The sequence below is a fragment of the Mustela lutreola genome, chromosome 2 (genome assembly GCF_030435805.1).
Source record: "Mustela lutreola isolate mMusLut2 chromosome 2, mMusLut2.pri, whole genome shotgun sequence".
NCBI lineage: Eukaryota > Metazoa > Chordata > Mammalia > Carnivora > Mustelidae > Mustela > Mustela lutreola.
In genome coordinates, this window is record NC_081291.1 from 156,268,086 (window position 1) to 156,292,513 (window position 24,428).

The 24,428-nt window shown below is 36.2% G+C and overlaps 1 protein-coding gene across 8 annotated transcripts in view; it reads left to right on the top strand.

Moving 5' to 3' along the window:
- TFDP2 (transcription factor Dp-2) overlaps positions 1–24,428 on the top strand; it is a 175,494-nt gene that overhangs the window by 63,500 nt on the left and 87,566 nt on the right. For 4 of the 8 annotated variants that reach the window (XM_059163887.1, XM_059163886.1, XM_059163888.1 and 1 more), the window contains one exon: positions 7,988–8,068. The exons of 3 other annotated variants lie outside the window; for them this stretch is intronic. In XM_059163887.1, coding sequence (XP_059019870.1) covers positions 7,988–8,068 — 81 coding nt within the window. Of the gene's footprint in view, positions 1–7,987; positions 8,069–17,296; positions 17,332–24,428 lie in introns of all 8 variants that reach the window. One more of the 8 variants, XM_059163897.1, reaches the window with a different exon arrangement.

Genomic DNA, 24,428 nt, shown 5'->3' on the forward strand with positions numbered 1-24,428 from the left:
GGTGCCCCTATTTTATGTTTTGAGATATAATTTTCAGGTATTTTGTAGAAGTCCCTCAGTGGGATTTTTCTTATGATTTTCTCATGATGAAATTAGGGTTACTGAGTTTTTGAGAGAAAAACCACAGAGATATAAAGTGCCATTTTCATCACAGCCTATCAAAGGCCATACTATTAACATGACTTATCATTGTTGATGTGAACCTTGATCACTTGGCTGAGGTAGTGTTTGTCATGTTTTAGTACTGTGAAGTAACTATCTACCCTCTCCCTCTTTCCATACTGTAGTCTTTGAAAGGAAGTCATTACGTGGAGCCCATATTTGAGGAGTGGAAAGGTTGTGCTACCTCTGTAAGGGGAAATATCTACATCATTTATTTGGAATTCTTTTGCTCTCTAGATTTGTCTCTCCTCTCTTATTTATTTATTTAATGGTTTATTTATATTAGTATGGACTCGTGAATTTAGTTCATACTCTGGATTATATAGTCTAATACTACTTAATTTTCTGCTTAAGTTGTAACAACTGTGTCCATTGTGAGCTGTCAGTTGGTTTTCTGTATCCCTTTGACATGCCCCTTATTGTGGGTTTGTTTTTGTTGTTGTTGTTGTTTATTTTTGTTTTGAGCACTTATTTTTTTAGGACTGCAAGATGCTCCAGGCTCATTTTAAATATTTCTTGCCTACTCCTCAGATCAGTCATTTTTCTAAGGAGTTCTGATTACTTTTAATGGAGAATATTATTAGAAACAAGATCTTGGTGCTGCTGGGTGAGCTCATTGCTACTTGGATGGTATCTTTCTTTTTGAATCACTGATTTGTTGTGATACCATACTTTTTCTGACATAGAAAGCAGTATAGTGTAATAGTTAAGAAAAAGGCCTCCAGAGGATTGGGTTGATTTTGGTTGCACTTCTCACACCCAACCAAATGTATAAACCTGAGCAAGTTGATCTCTCTACACTAAAGTAGCCATATCTCTAATAATGCAGAATATAATAAGTTGCTCATAGAGTGTCTAAGGATTAAATGAGGTAGTGCCCATAAATCATTTAGCATGACACATAGCATTCATTAAGCACTTACTCATTTTCCTCATATTAATATTTTCATCTTCCTTTTTGGTTGTTCTCTTTCAGTCTACTCTCCTAGCTCTTCATTTTCTAAATGTTTGCCTTCTATGGGGTTTTGTCTTGGGGTTTCTTCTTATTTTGTTCATTCTCCCTGTGCAATTTTATCTGTTCTCACTGCTTTAGTTATCATTTGCTTTGTATATGTACTATTCTCAAATCTATATCTCTGACCCAAACTTTGTCTTGAATTGTTACATATCCAGCTGCTTATTGATAGCTTCATTTGAGCAACTTCTCTGTATCTCATACTCTCTCTGTCCAGAATTAAGTGATTATTTCACCCACTCAAAACTTTTTCTTGGGGCGCCTGGGTGGCTCAGTGGGTTGAGCCGCTGCCTTCGGCTCGGGTCATGATCTCAGGGTCCTGGGATCGAGTCCCGCATCGGGCTCTCTGCTCAGCAGGGAGCCTGCTTCCTCCTCTCTCTCTCTCTCTCTCTCTCTCTCTCTCTGCCTGCCTCTCTGCCTACTTGTGATCTTTGTCAAATAAATAAATAAAATCTTTAAAAAAAAAAAAAAAAACTTTTTCTCCCCTTTTCCTTATCTGACTGAAAAGTAGTACCATTCACCCTTTGCCCAAACCAGGCACGGAGGCCTCATCTTTGATTCCTTTTTCTTTCTGCTTCCAGTCAGATCATTTATAAGGCTTGTTCGTTCTGCATCCTCAATCTCTCAGCCCTCCCCATGCATTTTCTCCATCTCTGTTGCTACTATCTTAGTTCAGACTACTAGAAACTCTTTCCTGGATTACTGTAACTGCTGTATTACTTCCAGATTTATTTCTTTCTGTTTCATTTACTGTAGTATAGCTCTCACAAACACAAATCTGAACAGTCTTTCCATGATAAAAAACCTAGTTTAGTAGTTCCTTATTGCCCTCAAGATAAAGTCCAAGTGATGATTTGAAAGAGCCTTGGGGCGCCTAGCTGGCTCCATCAGTAGAGCACATGACTCTTGATCTCAGGGTTGTAAGTTTGAGTCCCACATTGGGTGTATAGATTGGTTAAAAATAAAATTAAAAAAAAAATTAAAAACCCTTCATGATATGGTTGTTGGTTTCAACTTTAGCCTTATCTTAGATGCCTCTTCTTCTGCCATATTGAACTACATTCTCTGTCTTCACTTTCTGTCTCTGTCCTTGCTCTTCTTTAGACCCTTTTCTATGCCTGGAATGCCGTGATTCCTGACATGGTCCTCCATTCCACTCCTGATACATATTTCACTGGGCTAATTTCTGTTTATTACTCACCTTGAAGTTTAGGCCCGTAAGCCTTTAATACTCTTTCCTTATCCCTACTGTAGCATTTATCACACTGTACTTTAACTGGTTTACTCTCCCCTGACTCTGTAAGGCCAAAGACTTCATCTTAATTAATCATTGTGTCTCTGGGTGCTCGCTTCGGCAGCACATATACTAAAATCATTGTGTCTCTGGGACAGGTATTTCAAAGTATCTGTCCCAAACTAGGAGCGTTATTGAAGGAATGTATGTCCTTACTGTCTGTAATTCCTTTAGCCACTGGGCAAATTCCTTTTTGCTCTTTAAAAATCTAGCTGACCACAAATTCCTCTGTAGTTCTTTGTTACTGTGCCTCCTTTGCGTTAACCTTTGGAGCCTGTACATACTTTATTATTGTCCTTATCACATTATATTTTATTTCTTTATAGCTTGCCCTTTTCTTTTGCTAAACTCTGAGATTCTTGAGGATAGGGTGCTTTTTCCTGTTTTTGTCTTCATAGTCTAGCTTGGTGTGTAGCACAGTTATATTCAGTAGATATTGAAGTACAGGAGTTTGTTTTGCCATATGTTTCCAGACTTTTAATATAACTATTTATCTAATCTTTGAAAAATGTATAAAGAAGGAACTTAAAACTTTTTGAAAAAAATGTTAAGGACTTTAGTGAATAAGGTTTCTGAGCTTTTTTTCTTTGGACACATGTTTAAGAGTTGGAGGTTTAAAAGTTACATAATTAAAATAAGAACAGACCTGAAGATAATTATATTCAGTTATAACCAGGGGAGTAGTAGAGGAATCAATAGTAGTTGAGTATTTGTATGTCCTTGTTATAAATCATGTAATTGTGCATTACTTAGAAAAATGGAAGGTAAAATACTATAACATAGAGCTTCATAATGTCTGGTGTTGAAAGTCGTCATTATCTTTGGTGAAGATCAAGGATCTCTCTGTTATCTGAGATGCACATGCTAGTGGGTGGTCTGTACGTTTGAATATTTCTGGCATGTGGAAAGAGGCCATACTTGCCTACAAGCTATATAGAGTCCTCTGGGAAGCTGCCTGATGAGCAGCTGTCAGGGGGGTTGTGCTTGTGGGATGAATTGCTCACGTCTGTGCAGGTGAGTGAGGTCTGCCATATATCCTCCACTTGTTCCTTTGTAACCTCAGCAGAGCAGTTCCACTTTGCCAGCTCCTTCATTTGCTTGCACATCAAATTTAAAAGATGGGTATCTTATATATGACTGTCAGTTCTGCACCATCCAAGAGATTGCAGTAATCCGTGGCTATTAATATTATAACCTATTAAAATCAATTTAGCAACTCCAAAGAGGGAATCACTGAATAACCAAACAGATTCCTCCTGTGGAAGCAGACGTAATGGAAAAGATTAGAGAAAGCTGTGATAGAAAAGGGAATGAAAACTCTCAAGAGAATGCAGTTGCAACATAGAAAAAGTTGCTTTGGAACTAAAAATATATTCAGAATTCTTAAATCTAAGAGAGATTAAAAATAAGAAATGACCAAAGATGTACAGTGAGCAGAACAGTATTGATATCAAATAAAATATACTGAGAGCCTCAAGGCTTTAAAGGGACAAAGAGGACTACTGTGTAGTGATATAAGGGAACAATCAAACCAACACTCCAATTTTTAGAGAATAGGTAAAACTTAGGAATAAACAGTCCCAGAAAAAGAAACACTAATGGAAATTATACAAATGAAAAGGTACTCCACCTCATTCATAAAACTTATAATTTAAAAGTACACTGAGTACCACTTTCCATTCCATAAGATTGGCAAGTATTAAGACATTTGATAAAACACTGTGTCAAGGGTGTAGGGTAATATATGCGCTCTTATACTGCTGGTAGGAGCTTAAATTAGTGCAGCCATTATGGGAAGCAATTTTACAATAATCATTTACATTTCTTATAACCCAGCAGTCCTAATTTTAGGAACTGGTTGTACTGATGTGCTGTCAGATTTGGAAAGTGAAGCTTAATCTTTGCAGTATTATATGTAATAGCAAAATACTTGAAACAGTTCACCAGTAAGATTTGATTAGTGTTCGATACATACAGTGGAATGGCATGTAGATATAAAATTGCAAATAAGAATGCTATATACAAGTATTAATGATCTAAAAGCCACATTAAGGTTACAAAAGTGCAGATGAACTTCCTATGTATATAATCATTTGTTTAAAAAGATGCCACGTACAGGGGCACCTGAATGGCTCAATAGGTTAAGCCTCTGCCTTTGGCTCAGGTCATGATCTCGGGGTCCTAGGATCGAGCCCCGCATCGGCTCTCTGCTCAGCAGGGAGCCTTCTTCCCCCTCTCTCTCTGCCTGCTTGTGATCTCCCCGCATCTGCTCTCTGCTCAGCGGGGAGCCTTCTTCCCCCTCTCTCTGCCTGCTTGTGATCTCTCTCTTGGTCAAATAAATAAATGAAATCTTAAAAAAAAAAAAAAAAAGATGCAACCTACAAACACATAATGTTTCTTGTAGGGATACACAAAGACTTGATGTTCCTTATCTGGTGGTAGAGAAACCATAACTGTCACAAAGAAGTTTTTAATTTTAATGAAGTCCGGCTTACCAGTTTTTTCTTTCAGGGTTCATACTTTTTGGTGTGTGTCTAAGAAGTCATTACCAGAGGTGGCTGGCTGGCTCAGTTGGTAGAGCATGTGACTCTTGATCTCAGAGTAGTGAGTTCAAGCCCCTCATTGGGTGTAGAGATTACTTTAAAAAAAGTCATCACCAAATCCAAGGCACTTAGACTTTCTCCTATTTTTTTAAAAGATTTTTTATTTATTAATTTATTTGACAAGGAGAGCGATAGTGAGAGAGGGAACACAAGCAGGGGGTGTGGAAGAGGGAGAAGCAGGCTTCCTGCCGAGCAGAGATCCTGATGTGGGACTCAGTCTCAGCACCCAGGGATTGCGACCTGAGCTGAAGGCAGACTCCTAACCATCTGAGCCACCCAGGTGCCCCTCTCCTATTTTTCTTCTAGGGGTTTTGCTGTTTACATTTGGGTCAGTGATCCATTTTGAGTTGTTTTTGATACAGGTATAAGATTTATGTCTAGTTTTTGTTTTTGTTTTTGCATGTAGATCTCTAGTTGTTCTAGTCTCATTTGTTGAAAAGCCTGTCCTTTCTCACTGAATTGCCTTTGTACATGAGCTGAATATTTTTGTGTAGGTCTGTTTCTGTGCTCTTCATTCTGTTGTATTGATCTATTTTCCTCTTCTTTTGCTGATACCACATTGTCTTCATTACTGTGGATTTATAGTGGTCTTAAAATTGGGTAGGGTTGGTTCTCCATTTTTTTTTTTTTAATGATTTTATTTATTTGACAGAGAGAGAGAGACAGCCAGAGAGGGAACACAAGCAAGAGGAGTGGGAGAGGGAGAAGCAGGCTCCCTGCCGAGCAGGGAACCCTGATTCGGGGCTCCATCCCAGGACTCTGGGACCATGACCTGAGCCAAAGGCAGACACTTAACTACTGAGCCACCAAGGTGCCCCTCCATCTTCTCCTCTTTGATATTGTATTGGCTGTTCTGAGTCTTTTGCCTTTTCATGTAAGTTTTATTTTTTTTTTAATTTTTAAGATTTTATTTATTTATTAGAAAGAGCATGTAGGAGCAGGGGAGAGGGGCAGCAGAAGAGAGAGAGGCTGCTCAGGGAGCATATGACACAGGGCTCGATCCCAGGACCCCAAGATCATTACCTGCCTGAGCTGAAGGCAGGCACTTAATTGACTGAGCCACCCAGACACCCACATGTAATTTTTTTTTTTTTAAGATTTTATTTATCTGACAGAGAAAAAGATCACAAGTAGGCAGAGAGGCAGACAGAGAGAGAAAGCACAGGAAGCAGGCTCCCTGCAGAGTAGAGAGCCTGAAGTGGGGCTTGATCCCAGGATGCTGAGATCATGACCTGAGCCAAAGGCAGAGGCTTAACACATTGAGCTACCCAGGTACACCACCCCATGTCAATTTTATTATTTTTTAAATTTTTCCCCCATTGTGAATTTTAAAATTAGTTTGTTGATAATCCACAAAATAACTTATTGGGATTTTGACTGAGTATGTACTGAATCTGTACATAGAATAACTGACATCTTAACAGTATTGATTTTTCCTATCCCTGAAAATGTACTATCTCTCCATTAATTAGATCTTTAATTTCTTTCATCAGAGTTGTGTGGTTTCCACTTACAGCTCTTACACATATTTATTGGCTATATACTTAAGTATTTCATTTTTTGGTGCTAATATAAATGGCCTTGTGTTTTTACTTTCAAATTCCAATGATTCATTGCTGGTATATAAGAAAGCAGTTGAATTTTATATATTAACCTTGTATCCTACAACTTTGCCATAATCACTTACTAGTTTGAGGGTTTTTTTTAAATTGCAAATGGTATTTTTAATTTCAATTTCCAGTTCCCTGCTAGTATATAGACATACAGTTGGTTTTTGTATTTTGATCTTACAGCCTGCTTCCTTGTGTGACTCAATTCTAGTAAGTCTTTTTTAAATTCCTTAGGATTTTCTCTTTTTTGGTAAGTTTTTATTGCAATTCCAATTAGTTAACATACAGTGTAATATTAGTGTCAAGGTGTATAGTATTGTGACTCAGCACTTCTAGGCAACACCAGTGCTCATCACAAGTGCCCTCCTCAATCCCCATCCACTGTTTAACGCCCCCCTCCTTTCCCTCTGGTAACCAGCGGTTTGTTCTCTGTAGTTCATTTTGTGGTTTGCTTCTCTCTTCTTTTTTCCCTTTGCTCATTTGTTTTGTATTTTAAATTCCACACATGAGTGAAATCATATGGTATTGGTCTTTCTCTGACTGATTTATTTCATTTAGCATAATACTTTCTAGCTCCCTCCATGTCATTGTAAATGGCAAGATTTCATTCTTTTTATGACTAATATTCCATTGTATATATGTGTATTACATCTTCTTATCCATTCATCAGTTGATGGACACTTGGGCTGTTTTCATAATTTGGCTATTGTAGATAATGCTGCTATAAACATCAGCCTGTATCCCCTTGATTTAGTATTTTTTGTTTCTTTGGGCAAATACCTAGTAGTGCTATTGGTGGACTGTAGAATAGTTCTGTTTTTAACCTTTTTGAGGACCCTCCATACTGTTTTCCACAGTGGCTGCTCTAGTTTGCAGTCTCACCAACAGTGCAGGAAGATTTCCCCGTATCTTCACCAACACCTTGTTTCTTGTGTTATGGATTTGGGCCCTTCTGAAACATGTGAAGTGATATCTTGTGGTTTTGATTTGCATTTCCCTGATGATAAGTGATAATGAGCATCTTTTCATGTATCTGTTGGTCATCTGTTATGTCTTCTTAGGAGAAATGTCTGTTCATGTGTTCTGCCTGTTTTTTAATTGGGTTATTCATTTGGGGGGTGTTGAATTTTATAGGTTCTTTATATATTTTGGATACTAACCTTTTATCGAATATATCATTTGCAAATATCTTCTCCCATTCTGTAGGTTGCCTTTTAGTTTTGTTGTTTACTTTATTGTGCAGAACCTTTTTATTTTGATGTAGTCCCAGTAGTTTATTTTTGCTTTTGCTTCCCTTGCTCAGGAGACATCTACAAAGAAGTTACTTTGGACATGTCAAAGGAGTTACTGCCTGTGCTGTCTTCTGGGATTTTTATGGTTTCAGGTCTCCCATTTTAGGTTTTTAATCTAAGTTTTGAGAGTTAAAAAAAAATTTTTTTTTTAAAATTTAAATTCAAGTAGTTAACGTGTTACTGGTTTCAGAGGTAGAGGTCAGTGTAAATTTTGAGTTTATTTTTGTGTATGGTGTAAGAAAGTGGTCCAGTTTCATTCTTTTGCATGTTGCTGTCCAGTTTTCCCAACACATTTGGAGACATTCTTTTTCCCATTGTATATTCTCGCTTTGTCGATGTGTCTCTTTTTGTGCCAGTACCATTCTGTTTTGATTACTACAACTCCATAATCTAACTTGAAGTCTGGATAAATTCCTTAGAATTTTCTGCATATACTGTCATGTCATCTGCGATTAAAGACAGTTTTATTTTTCCTTTCCAGTTTGAATTTCTTTTTCTTTCCTGATACCACTGATTAGGGCTTCCAGTTCAAAATTGAATAGAAATGGTGAGAGCAGAAATCCTTGCCTTGTTTCTGATCTTAGGAGGAAAGAAAGCATCAAGTCTATGTTAATAGCTATGATGTTAGCTATAGAATTTTCATAGCTGCTTTCTATCTGGTTGAGTAAGTTTCCCTTCTAATCTTAGTTTTCTGAGTGTTCTGATCATGAACAGTTGTTGAAGCTTGTTAATTGTTTTTTTTCTGTACCAGCACAATGATTAAATGGTGGAGTATTTTTAGCCTATGAGTATGGTGAATTATATTGATTGATGTTTACATTTCACAAAAACTTGGAATTTCCTGGATGAATACCACTTAATTATGAGAGAAACTTATAAATTCTCCATTTGGAGAGTATTGTTGCTTAGAACCTGTACTATACTATTTTTAATCCTTTCTAAGCTAGAGATGATTCTGGGATCCCTGAGTAGCAGCAGGGAACCAGCTAAGGTTAGAGTATATACATTTATAGTGAAACTAATTGTTTTAGGCTTTGTAACATTTTTTTTTAAGACTTTTATTTATTTATTTGACAGAGAAAGATCACAAGTAGGCAGAGAGGCAGGCAGAGAGAGAGAGAGGGAAGCAGACTCCCTGCCAAGCGGAGAGCCCGATGCGGGACTCGATCCCAGGACCCTGAGATCATGACCTGAGTGGAAGGCAGCAGCTTAACCCCCTGAGCCACCCAGGTGCCCCGGCTTTGTAACATTTTTGAACAGATCTTTACAACCTGGAAACAGCAATAAAGGCATTTGTGGGCTAAGCAGTAGGAACAGAAGGAATTCACAGTTCTATCAAGAGTGCTGCTGGAATGGCTCCCTGGAGGGACCATAATAGAGCATTTCTGCCAAGAAGAGAACCTTAACTTTCTTTTTTTTTTTTTTTTTAATTTTAATTCAATTAGCCAACATAGAGTATATTATTAATTTCAGATATAGAGTTGAACTGTTACTTTCTCAATGAGAAAATATTTAAAAGGAGTTGGAAAGGTGAAAAAGGTAGGGAATTAGTGTTAAAGATTCAGTGTTCAAAATCTTAAAAATAAATTAGCTCATATAATTTAAACTTGTATGTTTAATTTAAAAGGCTGCTAGTGTTTTCCCATATTCTCTTTGTCAGATTTTACTTCACTATTTAAGTCCTAAAATAACTAGTAAGCTTTTGTTTTATTTTATATTACTTGAAACAGTAGGTATAAGCAACATTTAGTTGCTATTTCTATACAGATTCTTTGGCAGGCTTCTGAATCTAAGGTCATGTTAGGGTGAGTTTGGCCTCTCTTACTGTGCAAGACTTAATAAGAGATTGTATTTTAATAAACACAGTGAATGGTTCTGGCTTTGCCTTTAGAATCTGGGTTTGGTTTCAGGATATTTAAAAATATCTTAATGATCTGAAAATAGAAGCTATTCCATTCTACAAATAGTTTTATTGACCTGCTCATTCTAGTAGCTTGCTTTTCTGGAAGGACCTGTGCCGTTTCTCTCTCGTATTTTTTTCCTGTGTTTGTCTACAAGATATGTTTTAGTAAATAAAACTAAATAGTAGTGTTAGGTTACCATAATAAATAACTAAATGCTAGAAATAATAAGAATTATCTTTTAGAAAAAAATATAAAGAGTTCCTGATTTAAAACAACAAAAAAAGAAAAAATTAAAGTATTTTTAAATAGGCTATGGTTACCACATCTTTTATCTTCCTGTTAACTGCTTTCACAATGTATATTGTGGTTAGGTAGAATTACATCACTTTGCTCTGTTTTTTTATTGCATGTTGTAGATTTATAAATAGCTTTAATAATGCAATATGTTATTCCTGAGTCACAATAAAGTGACTTTTTTCATTTTTAATATAAATTTTTATTTTTTAATCTCTATTCTGATAGTTCATATAAATTACTTTATTATATATTTTTTTAAGATTTTATTTATTTACTTGAGGGAGAAAGAGAGGTGAGCAGAGGGAGAGGGAGAAGCAGGCATCCCCTCTGAGCAGGGAGCCTGATGAGAGGCTTGATCCCAGGACACTAAGATCATGACCTGAGCCAAAGGCAGACAGACACTTAACTGACTAAACCACCCAGAGCCCACTAAATTGCTTTATTTGAAAAGTATGATGGTGATACCTGATTTTATAGTTCTTGAAATAATTGTTTTTTATTGAAAGGATGATAAACTTAAATTCTTCTTTTTGGAGGAAAGGATGTCTGCAAACTTGTTTCTTTATTTTAATACTCACTTTTCAGTGAATCGCCTTATAACTCAATTGGCAGAGTACTGTTGAAATTAAAAGATCTTTATGTGATTTCTTATTTAATTAGTGTTTTGAAAAATGGAGTTTATCTGATTGTTTTGTTTCCTTTTCCCATGTGGTCCATTGTTATTTTCACAGAAGAAAACCTTTCCACATATTTAACTTCAGCTAACCATCTTGCTTACTTTTAGTAACAACTAAACTGGCAGGACTCAATCTACGACCCTGGGATCATGATCCAAGCCGAAAGCAGATGCTTAACCAACTGAGCCACCCAGGTGCCCCCCAACATAGTGTTTTTAAATTAAATCTAGCAATTTAAATACCACATGTAGGGGCACCTGGGTGGCTCTGTTGGTTAAGAATCTACTTTTGGCTCAGGGCATGATCTCAGGGTCCTGGGATCAAGCCCTGCATTAGGCTCCCTGCTCCACAGGAAACTTGCTTCTCCTTCTCCCACTACCCCTGCTTATGTTCCCTCTCTTGTTCTCTGTCAAAAAATAAGTAAAATCTATTTTTAAAAATTTAAAGATCAAATGTTTATTGTTCAGGAAAATATTAAATTACCTTATTCTGATATTTAACCTGGTTTCTCCTCCTCTTATTTTTTTTTTTACCCACTCCCTCCCTCTCTTCTTTTTTATAAATTACATAGTGAATAAAAATGGTTGCTGAAATATTTTTTTTTAAGTTGTATCTGTCTTGGCTTTTAATAGCATAGATTTATTCTTGTCTATTTTTATGCTTTATATATAGAATCCTATGGTAATTTTTCTTTTGTGACTACCTTTCCTGCTGAACGTTATGTTTGTGAGATTCATCCATATTGTATGTAGTTGTAGTTGATAATTTTCTCATTATTTTATAATATTACACTGTGTGAATAAATCATAATTTATTCATTCTAATGTTATTGGGTATTTGGATAGTTTTCTGTTTGGGGATATTACAGTTAATGATCTTATGAACATTCTAGTCCATGTCCTTTGGTGAACATATACACACATTTCTCTAGGGGATATACCTAGGATTGGAATTGTTTGGTTAGACTATACATTTGCTCAACTTTAGTAGATACTTCCAGTCTACTTTTTCCAAAGTGATAATACCGATTTACACTGCTACTAGCAGTATATAAGGATTCCCTATTGCTCATATTCTTGCTAATACTTGGTATTTCTTAATCTTTTTCCTTATACTCATTCTGGTGGGTATGTAGTGGTAATGTAGTTTTAATTTACATTTCCCTGATGATTAATGCGGTAAAGAATCTTTTCCATAGTTTGGTTATGAGTTATAATAAAACATTGTTGTAGTATACAGTTCTGTATCAGATACATTTTGTTTCATTCCAGGAAGCTGAGTACTTTACAAGCATTGCATGCATTTAAAGGATATTATAACAAGTCAAGTCCATGGATGTGGATTTTAAAATAGCATACATTTAATACTTAAAGTAAGACTGAAATACTAATATAATATCCTGTAACATAACATCTAATGAAATTTGGTTTGAATTTGTCAAGTATATTTTTATAATTGAATTTTATTTCTGTATGACTTCAGTTATAAAATTGAAGATAATGTTTTTTGGCAAAAAGAAATAAGTAGGTTGATAGACTTTGTTGGCTGTTGTAATAAGAAACATCACTAGATTCAAATAAAATATAAAGTACTACACAGATTTTTATATTACTTTAGAGCTTTGATAACTTTGAAATATTCTGTGTGTTGTTTTTTTAAAAAGATTATTTGTTTATTTATTTGCGAGGACATGAGAGAGAGAGTATGAGCAGGTTAGAGGGCAGAGGGAGAGGGAGAGGGAGAAGCAGACTCCTTGTGGAGCCAGGATCCTGATGCAGGACTTGATCCCAGGACTCTGGGCTCATGACCCGAGCTGAAGGCAGATGCTTAATCGTCTAAGCCACCTGGGAGCCCGAAATGTGTTTTTTTTTTTTCTTTAAATCTTAACATTTTTATTTTCTTTCCATTTTATCTACAAATACCCTCTTCGTAACTCTATGTGTGTAATTCTTGGAAGTGATTTCCTTCTTCCTGTTGTCAGAATCCTTAGCAAAAGGTGGAAAGCACAAAACAATTCAGAACCTCTCCACCAAAACAGTTATGTGTGTGTGTATATAATTTTATTTACATCTTTATCTAATTTATTTTTAAGGTATACTGTAATTAATGTAACTTGATATAAATATAATTTTATTAACCTCATTGGTATTTTAAGATTATATTGTAATGGCAGGCTCTTGAGAACAAAGTAGGACTTGGCCCTAGCATAGTACCTGACGTATAGGGGCTTAATATTTGTTTGTTGAATGGATGAAACAACGACAAAATTCTACTGTCAAACTTTTCTTTTTTCAGGTTTTCTGGGGGTTTCCACTTGTCTCCTCCCCTCCAATTTTGCCTCCCTAGTTTGTAAAGGAGCATTTAAAGGGGAATAAGAGAAAGTTGTTCTCTCACAAAGTTGTGAAATTTTTCAAAGTGGAATTTTCTCTTAAGATAATCAGTGAAATAAGAAATTCTACAATATATATTGATTATTTACAAACAAAGAGAACTAGAAAAAAAATGGTGTTTTATGAGGAAGAAAATAAAAGAATCTCCAAATATGAGGAAAGAGAACTGTAAGCAGGGAGCTTAGAAACAATGAAACTGTGTCTGGGTTGCATCTGTTATCCTGGATGATATTAATGAATTATATGTTGGATGTTTTTTTCTCAGCCTTTTCCTTTTCTGGGTCACAAAATTTTATAGCGTACTGTTGAGTTAAAAAGGCAGCTAATCCTCTAGAAATTGTTGATTGTTTTGCTGGCCAGTTTTTAAAGCTTTCCTTGATTTTTGGTTCCAGATCTTTAGACCTCACTATGAACCAACAACAAGTCTTAGGAATCATGGATACAGTCATTGGCAAATCTTAACCGGATGTGTTAGCATGGCTATAGAGAAAATGCATGGGACTTAGGCCTGATACTTCAGGGTTTTGTTTAATATGTGTATCAATTTTATATAATTAAAGCAAATATAGAAAATTGCTACTGAATTTGGAGAAAAATAGCTGAATAACCATTGTTTTATTCTATAATACCAGATACTTGAATTCAGAGATAGTCTAGATTTTATTTTCTTTCATTACTGTGTTCTCTCTTTTAATATCTAGATTGTATACCAAGGCAAATTTTAAATGAATTGGATATTTAAAAAATAGAATACTTAAAAATGTTAACTGACACAGAAATTCCTAGAAAACACAGGTTAGATCAGGCTTTACTTAAATCAGTGAATTAACTATCCTGAAGATGTAAGTCCTTTAAGGCAATATCCTTATTTCAGTTTCTATGAAAATTGAATTGGGGATCTTTTAAAATGATTGTGAATGTTTTGTAGGCCATGAGGAGAGAAGAGTGATATCTGATATATCTGGAACACAAACCTTAAAGGATTCTAACATAAGCTCATACTAAGCTTGTTGGTATTGAAGTGGCCTGGGGGAAAATATGTCATACTAGCATGAACTCTGAGATGATTTGGATAGGAAACCCTAATTATAAAGCCAAGGGCTGAGTCTAGGGGCTGTGATCAAAGAAAACTTCCAGCATCTATCTCCCTGCAGTCTTATTTAGTTCTATACTATTACCCACTCCCTTTTAATCCATCCTGTATTTTGGAGAAAAAAAAGAAATGTTTTTCTCTGACATATTTCTGTTCACTTTAGATGGTTGGAATGAAATCACTTAAGCTTAATCTATTGAAATAAAATAATTTATGGAATTTATGACACTAAAATTGTTTCATCAAAGTACTCTTACAAATTCTGGATTATTTGTTTAACCAAGGTTCACAGCTCTTCACTTGTACACTATCCTTAAGTTTCAGAAATTCCCTTCTGGATGGGAGAGTCAAAGCAACCACCCAGGAACAGATTATTTTCCTGATTGGGAGAGCAGTATTAATTCTTAACACACACGAAATCAAGCTGAGAACCACAGCTAATCCGAGACTTGGAGTATTTCTTAGCTTTGTTAATTTACTGTATTATTTTACTTACCTTTCTGTTTTTATGCAATTTTCTCAAGTGACTGAGCTGAACTCAGAGAAATATTCTTGTTTTGTTTTGTTCTTTTAGAAAGATCTTATTTTGTTCCAGAAAGGCTATGCTGTCCTTAATGAACTTTTGTTATGCTGGGGTGGCCATGGAAATACACCAAATGGTGTATTTTCCTGCTGGTGGGAGGTGTGAGTGAGTGACAGCCACAGCTGTGGTGCCTCTGGTCCACCACCTCATCCTTGCTGAAGCTACCCATCCTAACTGGCTGTTCTCAGCAGTGGGTGGGCATGATGCTGTACCAGTGCAGGCCCATTATTTCGGGGTGCAGAACTCCTCTGCTGGGCACAACATTACTTACCTATCACCACATAACAAGTTATCCTAAAACCTGACAGTTTAAAACAACAAACATTTTGCATCTCACACAGTTTCTGAGGGTCAGAAGTGGCTTACCTAGGTGATTCTGCCTCAGGGTCTCTCATGTATTGTATCCAAGCTGTTGAGCGGGGCTGTAGTCTTCTGAGGGCTGGACTATGGAGTGGAGAAGGGTATTGAGTGTGAAAAGTTTTTCACATAAACATCCTGAAAATCTCCACTTATCTTAAACCTCATTTCCAGATCATTGTGCAAATTTCCTTTCTTGGTGTACACACACTGCCACGTAAGTACATTTCACAGTCTGGCTCCCAAGCACCTCCAGTACTCAGTCAGGCAAAATCACCTGGAGGCATTTTAAAAGTCAGTGTATGTCTGGAAGATGTACTTCTTTTTTTTTTTTTTTTTTTTTTTTAAGATTTTATTTATTTATTTGACAGAGAGAGAGATCACAAGTAGGCAGAGAGGCAAGCAGAGAGAGAAAGGAGGAAGCAGGCTCTCTGCCGAGCAGACAGCCCAATGTGGGGCTTGATCCCAGGACCCTGAGATCATGACTCACGCTGAAGGCAGAGGCTTTATCCACTGAGTCATTCAGGTGCCCCTGTAAGAGATACTTGTAAAAGGTGTCTTACTACATGGCTCTTGGTAAGAGCCTCCAGTTCTTCCTTGGCTGCTGTTAGGAGGTTTCAGATCCTTGCCATGCAGTGTCTTTATAGGCCAACAATGGATAAACATTTTCTGGGTCCAGATTTGTTGGGACAAGTAATAAGTTTTTGTCTTAAATATCTCCTGTGAGGCACTTTTCCAACTATCATCCCCACCTAGGGCTTCCAGATGTAGCAAATGAAAATATAGGACAATATTTGGGACATACTTACATGGCAACAGTATTCATTGTTTATTTGAAATTCAAGTTTAACTGGATGTCCTGTCATCCTGCTTCATCTTCTCTGGGTTTAGTTGTCATATGTCTGCCCCTGTGGCCCTCTGTGCTATCCTGTTTCTGCATTACTTGTGCTATATTGAAATTGTCCATTTAGTTGTCAGTGTCTTCCCATTAGGGTAAATCTTCCCAACAGGTAGGAACTGTGTCTTACTTATTTTATGCACTGTTGAATCCCCAGTGCCAAGCACTGGCTTGACCTTTATAGGTACTCAATAAATATGTGTGGGCTATTCAGAGAATGAAAACACCTGGTCTTACGATTGCATGCGCTTTTCTCCTTCATCTTTTCTTCCTCTTCATTATCATCTTTATCAAGATGAATATCAGGGAATGCTGATACAGTGAAAGGGCTAGGAATACCAAGATTTAGAAACTTGCTTTATCACTTTTAGTCTCTTCAGGAGATTTCTTACCTTACTACAGCCTCACATTCACTGGGATTGCTGATTGTACCACTCCACTGTCCCTAACACTCTTTCTGCACTTTACCCCAGTGCTTTTCAGTTTAACGAATAAGAATAAGGGATTTCATGTAGATTAAATGACTTAACACAGGTTACCCCAGGGAGTCAGCTGGGATTTGAACCCAGGTATCCTGAATCTCTTGTGATAAGTATGCTGCATTCTATTTGTTTTATTGAATGAGAATTACACAGTCTGTGCATTGATCTACAAAGGTGTGGTTGTATTGTGAACTGCTCTGCAGAGATATACAATAACCCTTATGGTAGAAGGGTTTGTAGTTGTTTTAGGGATATGAGAGGAGATACCTAAAGAACAAAAGGTAGTTAAAAGTCAGTTAATTAAATAACCACAAAAAAGCTACTGAAAATCAGAATTATTTTTAGCTATATCAAATAATCGGGATACTTCGTTAATATCCTTTGTACCTGCATGCCTGTACTTAGGATAATGCTTTTGAGATTTATTCATGTTGTGTGTATTAGTAATTCTTTGTTGTTGTTGTTGTTCTTTTTTATTACTGAGTAGCATTCCCTTATATGGGTTTACTGCAGTTCATTTATCCATTCATTAGTTGATGAACATTGGTGTTATTTCCACTTGTGGACTATTATGAATAAAGCTGCTATGAACATCCAAATACAAGCTTATGTGTTGACATAAGTTTTTATTTTTCTAAGGTAAATACCTAGGAATGGAATTGCTGGGTCATCTGGTAAGTGTATGCTTAACTTTTAAAAAATTGCCAAACATGTTTCCTAAAATGCTTATACAAATTGGTATTCCCATCAGCAACTTAAAGGAGCCCTAGTTCCCTGTGTCCTGTCAGCATTTGGTATGGTCTTTTTTCATTTTAGCTATTCACGTGGGCTTATGTGGTATGATAGAGTGGCTTTAATAAGCATTTCCTTAATGATTAAAGTTGTTGTACATCTTTTCATGTGCTTTTTTGCCATCAGCATATCTTCTTTGGTAAGGCAGCTGTTTAAACTTTTTTTTTAAACTGTTTAAACTCTTTGTCCATTGTCCTTCATTGGGTTGTTTGCAATATTATTGTCTTATTCTGGATACAAGTCCTTTATCAGATATTTACTTTACAAATATTTTCTCCCAGTCTGTAGTTTGCCTTTTTATCTTCTTAACAGAAGATAAAGGCACAAACATGTTTTATATTGTAATCTGTAGTTTATCAATTTAAAAGTTTGTGCTTCTTTACTTTCTAAGGTATCTTTGTCTAAGCCAGAATTACTAAGCTTTCTCCTATATTTTTTCTTGGAGTTTTATAGTTTTTGCTCTTAAATTTATCTGTGATAAGTTTTGAGTTAAATTTTCATGTATGGAGTGAGGTGAGGGGTCAGGTTTATTCTTCTTCCATATGAATAACCAGTCACTATAGCATCATTTACTGATAAGATTGTCTTTTTCTATAGAATTGCATTGTATCTTTGCCAAATAAATAGCAGTTGACTTCTAAGTTGAGGGTCTGTTTCTAGATTCTGTTCAGTTCCATTGATTTAAACGTCTATCTTCATGTCTTCATGTCAGTAACACACTTCTTACTATAGCTTAATAGTTCTCAACAAAGGGTAATTTTGCCCCCCCCCCCCCCGTTCGACATGTGGCTGTTTCCAGAAATGTTTTTGATTGTTAACAATTGGCAGGTGAAAGATTTGCCTTTGATGGGGTAGAGGTTGGGATGCTGCTGAACACCCTAAAGTGTACTGGCCAGTTCCCCATCACAGATAATTAGCCAGTCCATAATATCAGTAGTACCAACATTGAGACACTCTGTGTACCTGTATAGTAAGTCTTAAAATCAGGAGTGTAAGTCCTCCAGCTTTGTTCTGTTTCAAAGCTTTGTTCTGTTTCTGTTTTGGCTATACTAGGTCTTCCGCATTTTTGTATAAATTGTAGAATCGATATTTGTAAATTTTTATAAAAGTGCCTGTTGGGATTTCGATTGGAATTGAGTTGAATCTGTAGGTGAATTTAGAAAGAAATGACATCTTAATATTGAATCTTCCAATTTATAAGCATAGTTTATCTGTCCATTATTTATATTTCTATAGTTTGTCTCACCAAAATGTAATTTCCATTGTATAGACTTTGCACATATTTTGTTAAATTTATTGCTATTTTACATTTTTATGTTACTATAAATTACATCTTTTTATTTCAATCTCTGATTTTTTAATTGCTGGAACGTGGAAGTATAATTGATTTTTGTATATTGATCTTGTTGCCTATGACATTGCCAGTAAACTCACTATAAGTAAAATGTTATAGATTCCATAGATTTCCACATAGCCCAAACTTTTGTTTGTTTAACTTATTCCTTCCTTATTTTTGTGTCTCTTTTCCTTTTTCTCTACTTAATGCCCTAAGAATATTTCAGTGTTGAAGCAGTGAAAATAGATATCCTTGTCTTGTTCCTAATCTTAAGGAGAAAGCAGTCAAATTTTTAACCATTGAAATGTGTGATTTTTAGCTATAGGTTCTCAGTAGTTACCTTGTAGCACATTGAGGAGGTTCCCATTTGTTCCTTGGCTACTGACAGTTGTTACCACCAATGGTTGTTGAATTTTGTCAAATACCTCATCTGTATTAATTAACATAATAGTGTAGTTTTTCTTTTTTATTCTGTTTGATACATAGTGAATAACACTTTCTTTCTTTCTTTTTTTACTTTTACTGATATTAAGCCAACATTGGATTCCTGGTATAAACTCCAGTTAGGCATGATATATTCTTCTCTTTGTATATTCTTGAATTCAATTTGCTAAAATTTTGTTTAAATTTTTTGGGAGATAGTGGTCTGTAATTTATGTTTGGGTTTTTTTGTTTGTTTGTTTGTTTCTTTATGTTTTTACTTTTTATCTGAAGTACCATTTGACCTTAGTTAGCACCTTATTTTATCTCAGCACTTTCAAGGGATTAACACCCTGAAAGAAGAGGTCAGTTTACTTTTTATAAAAAGTCTGTTGTGTTTTGAAGTGCTATTTGCCAGGAATTGTGCTAAGCTCCTTTTTTTTTTTTTTTTAACGTAATCTCTACACCCAACATAGGGCAGGAACCCACAACCCTAAGATCATGAGTTGCACACTCGACAGACTGAGCCAGCTCAGTGCCCCTGTGCTAATAACTAAGCTCTTTATGTTCATTATTTCATATAATCCTCACAACCTCCTTGCAAGAATAGCACTATTATTGTACCCATTTTAGAGATGAGAAGACTGAAGCTCAGAGCCACTGACTTTCCCAATTGGTAGAGATAGTTCAAATCACATTTTTCAGATTGGAGGTCCGTCTTCTTCTTCTTCTTTTTTTTTTTTTAATAGCTTTTTTAAAAAAAGATTCTTATTTATGTATTTCGCAGACAGATCACAAGTGGGCAGAGAGGCAGGCGGCAGGGGGTGGAGGAGCAGGCCCCCCGCCGCTGAGCAGAGAGCCTGATGCGGGGCTCGATCCCAGGATCCCGAGATAGTGACCCAAGCCGAAGGCAGAGGCCCAACCCACTGAGCCACCCAGGCACCCTGGAGGTCACTCTTCTAAACACATTGCTCTATGTTCCAGTCTTTTTCAAGAAATCTTTGATTAACATAGAGCATTATTAACAAGACCAGAAGGAATTTAAAGAACCATATCCCTAAGTAATCTCAATCTACCTCATTATGCTAATTGTTTTTAATATTATTTGTTCACTAACTTGTTTTTTACTTTATTTTGAGAGTGTCTCTGATAATTGGCGTGTTAGCTCACCAATTTCTAAGTTTTATCATGTGCACTTTATTGTAGGTGAATTTAAGTATTTCTGATTGGTTGCTACAATGCTTCTGTTTAAACCTTACATCTTTTGGCAGTTTCTAGCTGTTGTTAATTTGGGCTAGAGCTTCCTTGAGAGAAAATAATACTTTTTTTTCCCCTATACTCTATATGCTCACTGATATCAGTATATATACTTCTGTATATGTAAAATTATAGTATGAGAGTTAAGGAAAGCAAGAATAGATCACAAGCTATCTCTTCCACCTATCTGTTGTTCCCAAGTTGCACATGTGCCAGATTATTGTAGGACCTTTTAACCTTAAGAATTCAGCCGTGGTAAGTCTGGGCTTAGAAGGCAGTCAGCTCGTGGGACCCTGCTTAATCTCCTCTGTTATGCTATGATCAAATAGACGAAAATACACAGAGAAGCAGAGTTATAAATGGAATGAGAAACTAGATATACAAATTAAAATATGCCAGACATTAGGAGGATTTTCTGTCAGTAAAAGTAAAGACAGATTCCTAAGACAGAATAGCAAGGACAAACAGGAAAAAGGTAGATTTTTCTACCAATTTGTATTGCATACCTACAGCTTAAGGAAATAGGATCTTTGCCAGCTAGAAACTTGGCAGCTACCCGCTGGGTGTTGCAACTGTTATCTGCAGCACCAGGGTTCTTTTTCTCCCTCCCATCTCTCTTATCATTACCTCTCTACTTCCCTTGGTGACCACAGTTCTGTAAAGGAAGAAGTGGACTGGTTTGGGTGCATTTTCAAATGTAAAGGGAATTGTAGTAGGAAGGGGCAGAGAGGAGAAAATCCATGGGGTTGGTATGCATTTTTTCAGGTCCTACTTCAAATAAATACAAACAAAGTGTCTTATTTTGGAGAATTTCAAATATGTACAAGAGTGAAAGAGAACAGTTTAATGAACTCTCTTGTACCAGCCACCAGCTTAAACAACTCTTGGTCAGACCCTGCTTTTGATTAGGGAAGAATATGTTCTGTTTCAAAGTATCCAGGATTAAATAGCTAATCCTATACATCACATAACAAGGCAATAGGATCAAAGTCTTCCCTTAGTTCTTCAGAGCAAATGGTAAATCAGGGGATCCTTAACCAAGGATCCACAATTGACTTCAAGACATGACCAATTGAATTGGTAAACAAAATTCTGTGTGCTGGAGAAAAAGTTTATAGTTCGAATGGATTCCCAGAGAGATCTTAATCTCCATACTAGATGAGAATCAAGATTCTCTCTCCTGCTCAACACAGATATTTGGCTAGAGTTGTATGAATTAATTTTTTCTCCAGATAAAGAACTGAGAGTTAAAAGTCAAATAATACCTAGGTGGACAGTAACAGAGAGAAACCAACTAGAATTTATATAACTTTTCTCTTAGCAAACATCAAACCTGGTTGGTTTTGTCAACTTTCATATAATTGATAACATTTTTTTTAAAGAATTTGATAACATTTTTAAAAAACCATCATGGGCCTGTTAAGAAACTACAAAATAAAGGAATCTTATACTTAAATCCTAGAGGAAAATCGTACTTGGAAGAAACAAGATATTAGATGATATTTGCTTTCTTCTCAAAGTTATTTAATGAATGTGAAATTATATGTTAAAGACAGCAGATTGACATAGAAGGTAACCAGCCAAGATATCAGCAAAGGTTATACTAATAATAGCTAAATATTTTTGAGTAACAGATAGTGTATAAAACCACTCACAGGGTGCCTGGGTGGCTCAGTTCCTTGACTTCAGCTCAGGTCATGAGCTCAGGGTTGTGAGATTGATCCGTAAGTCAGGCTCCATGCTGGACATGGAGTCTACTTAAGATTCTCTCTCCCTCTCCCTCTCCCTCTGCCCCATCCCCACTCATCCTCTCTCTCACCCTCTCAAATAAATAAATATCCACTCATGAATTAGCTAGTTAAATCTAATTAAATGATTATTCTCAAAGAAATTGAAATAAATAGTTTAAATTACTTCCCCAAGATCACACAACTAAGACGGAACTCTCATATTTGAATCCATATAGACTGACTCCAGAGCCTGGTGCTAGATGAAATAAGAATGATTACAAGGGATCTTGAATCATTCTTTGTACTTTTCTGCATTTTGAAATTCTTTAAGATTGGGGTGCTGGGTGGCTTAGTCGTTAAGCGTCTGCCTTTGGCTTGGGTCATAATCCCAGGGTCCTAGGATGGAGTCCTGCATCAGGCTCCCTGCTCTGCGGGAAGCCTGCTTCTCCCTCTTCCTCTCCCACTCCCCCAGTTTGTACTCCTCTCTCACTGTCTCTCCTCTGTGGGGAGTCTGCTTGAGATTTGCTCTCCCTCTCCCTCTGCCTCTCCTCCTGCACATGCACACATTCTCTCTCTCTCAAATAAATCTTTTTAAAAAAAGATTTTAGTTTATTTATTTGGCAGACAGATCACAAGTAGGCAGAGAGGCAGGCAGAGAGAGAGGAGGAAGCAGGCTCCCCGATGAGCAGAGAGCCTAATGTGGGGCTCGATCCCAGGACTCTGGGATCGTGACTTGAGCCAAAGGCAGAGGCTTTAACCCACTGAGCCACTCAGGCACCCCTCAAATAAATAAATCTTTAAAAAAAAAAACTCATAGAGATGTTGAAATTAAGTATTGCTATTAAAATTCACAGTGAAGGGGTGCAAAGGTAGTGTTGAAAATCTAGTCAGTGATGTGGAAGAGAAGTTAGAGGATGTCTTCTGAAATGCAGCAGTAGAAAAGGATCGAAAGGATGAAAATGACAGGTACAAAGAATAAAGATTCAATGTACAAATAAAACCAGTAAAGAAAAGAATAATAAATAGAAGAGAAGCAGTAATCAAAGGTGAAATAGAAGACAATATCCTTAAACTTAAGAAAACCAAAGTTTATAGTTTAAAGGCTTTCAGTGATACATGAGTACTAGATGTATTAGGTTGAAAGTTTGAGAAGAAATGAAAGGTATACTGTAAACATCCAGACAAGATTTGAAACGGAGAGTGCTACTAAGGCTGTAAATAAAACTAATCAAAGAGTTTCTGGAACAGTAATTATGTCGTTAGGAAAAAGAAATGTCTACAGTGTTATTAGCAAAGGATAGAATTAAAGGAGATGATATTAAAGAGCAGCAAGAATAATGAAGAGAACGTAATACTGCCTTATCAGTATTTAGAATAAAAATGAATATAATAACATTTACATTTAAAAGACAGAGACTCAGGTTGGGTCAAAAAGCAATATCCAAGACCTACATTACCTGCTTTTTGATGCTAACTGTAAAGGTACAGTAATCAAGATAGTGTAGTGCTTGAGAAAGAATAGATACATAGACCAATGGAGCAATATATAAGGCCCAGAAATACAGTCAATTGATCTTTGACAAAGGTGGAAAAGCAATTCAACGGAGAAAGGTGAGTCTTTTCAGTATATGAAGCTGGAGCAATTAAAGTTTATATGCAAAAAAATGAGCCTCTACACAGACCTTACACCTTTCACAAAGATTAACTCAAAATGATTCATAAACTTAAATACAAAACATAAAAAAGAGAACATTTAGAAGAAAAATAGAAAATCCTAGGTGACGTTGGGTTTAATAATGCCTTTTTAGATAGGACAGCAAAACACAAATCTGATAAAATTAGTTAGCCAATTGCGAAGTTAGAGAGCAGTGTACAAAAGGCTACCCGTAGCTACATCTGACATCAGTTGCAAGTTCAGGGTTCTCCACAATTATCTTAGATCTTATACATGGAGAAGGACTCAGAGAATTCATTGAAAGCTGTTATACTCATGGTTATGGTTTATTACAGCTAAAGAATACAGATTAAAATCAGTCAAGTGAAAAGATGCATAGGCTGGAGTCAAGAAAAGTACCAAATGTGGAGTTTACACTTCCCACGGAGACATAGACAGTGTTACTTTCCCAGTATTGATGTTTATTTAACAGCTTGCACAGAGTATTGACAGCCAGAGAAGCTCACATTGTCTTTGGTATCTGGAGTCTTTATTGGGGTTTAGTCACATAAATCTGACTAG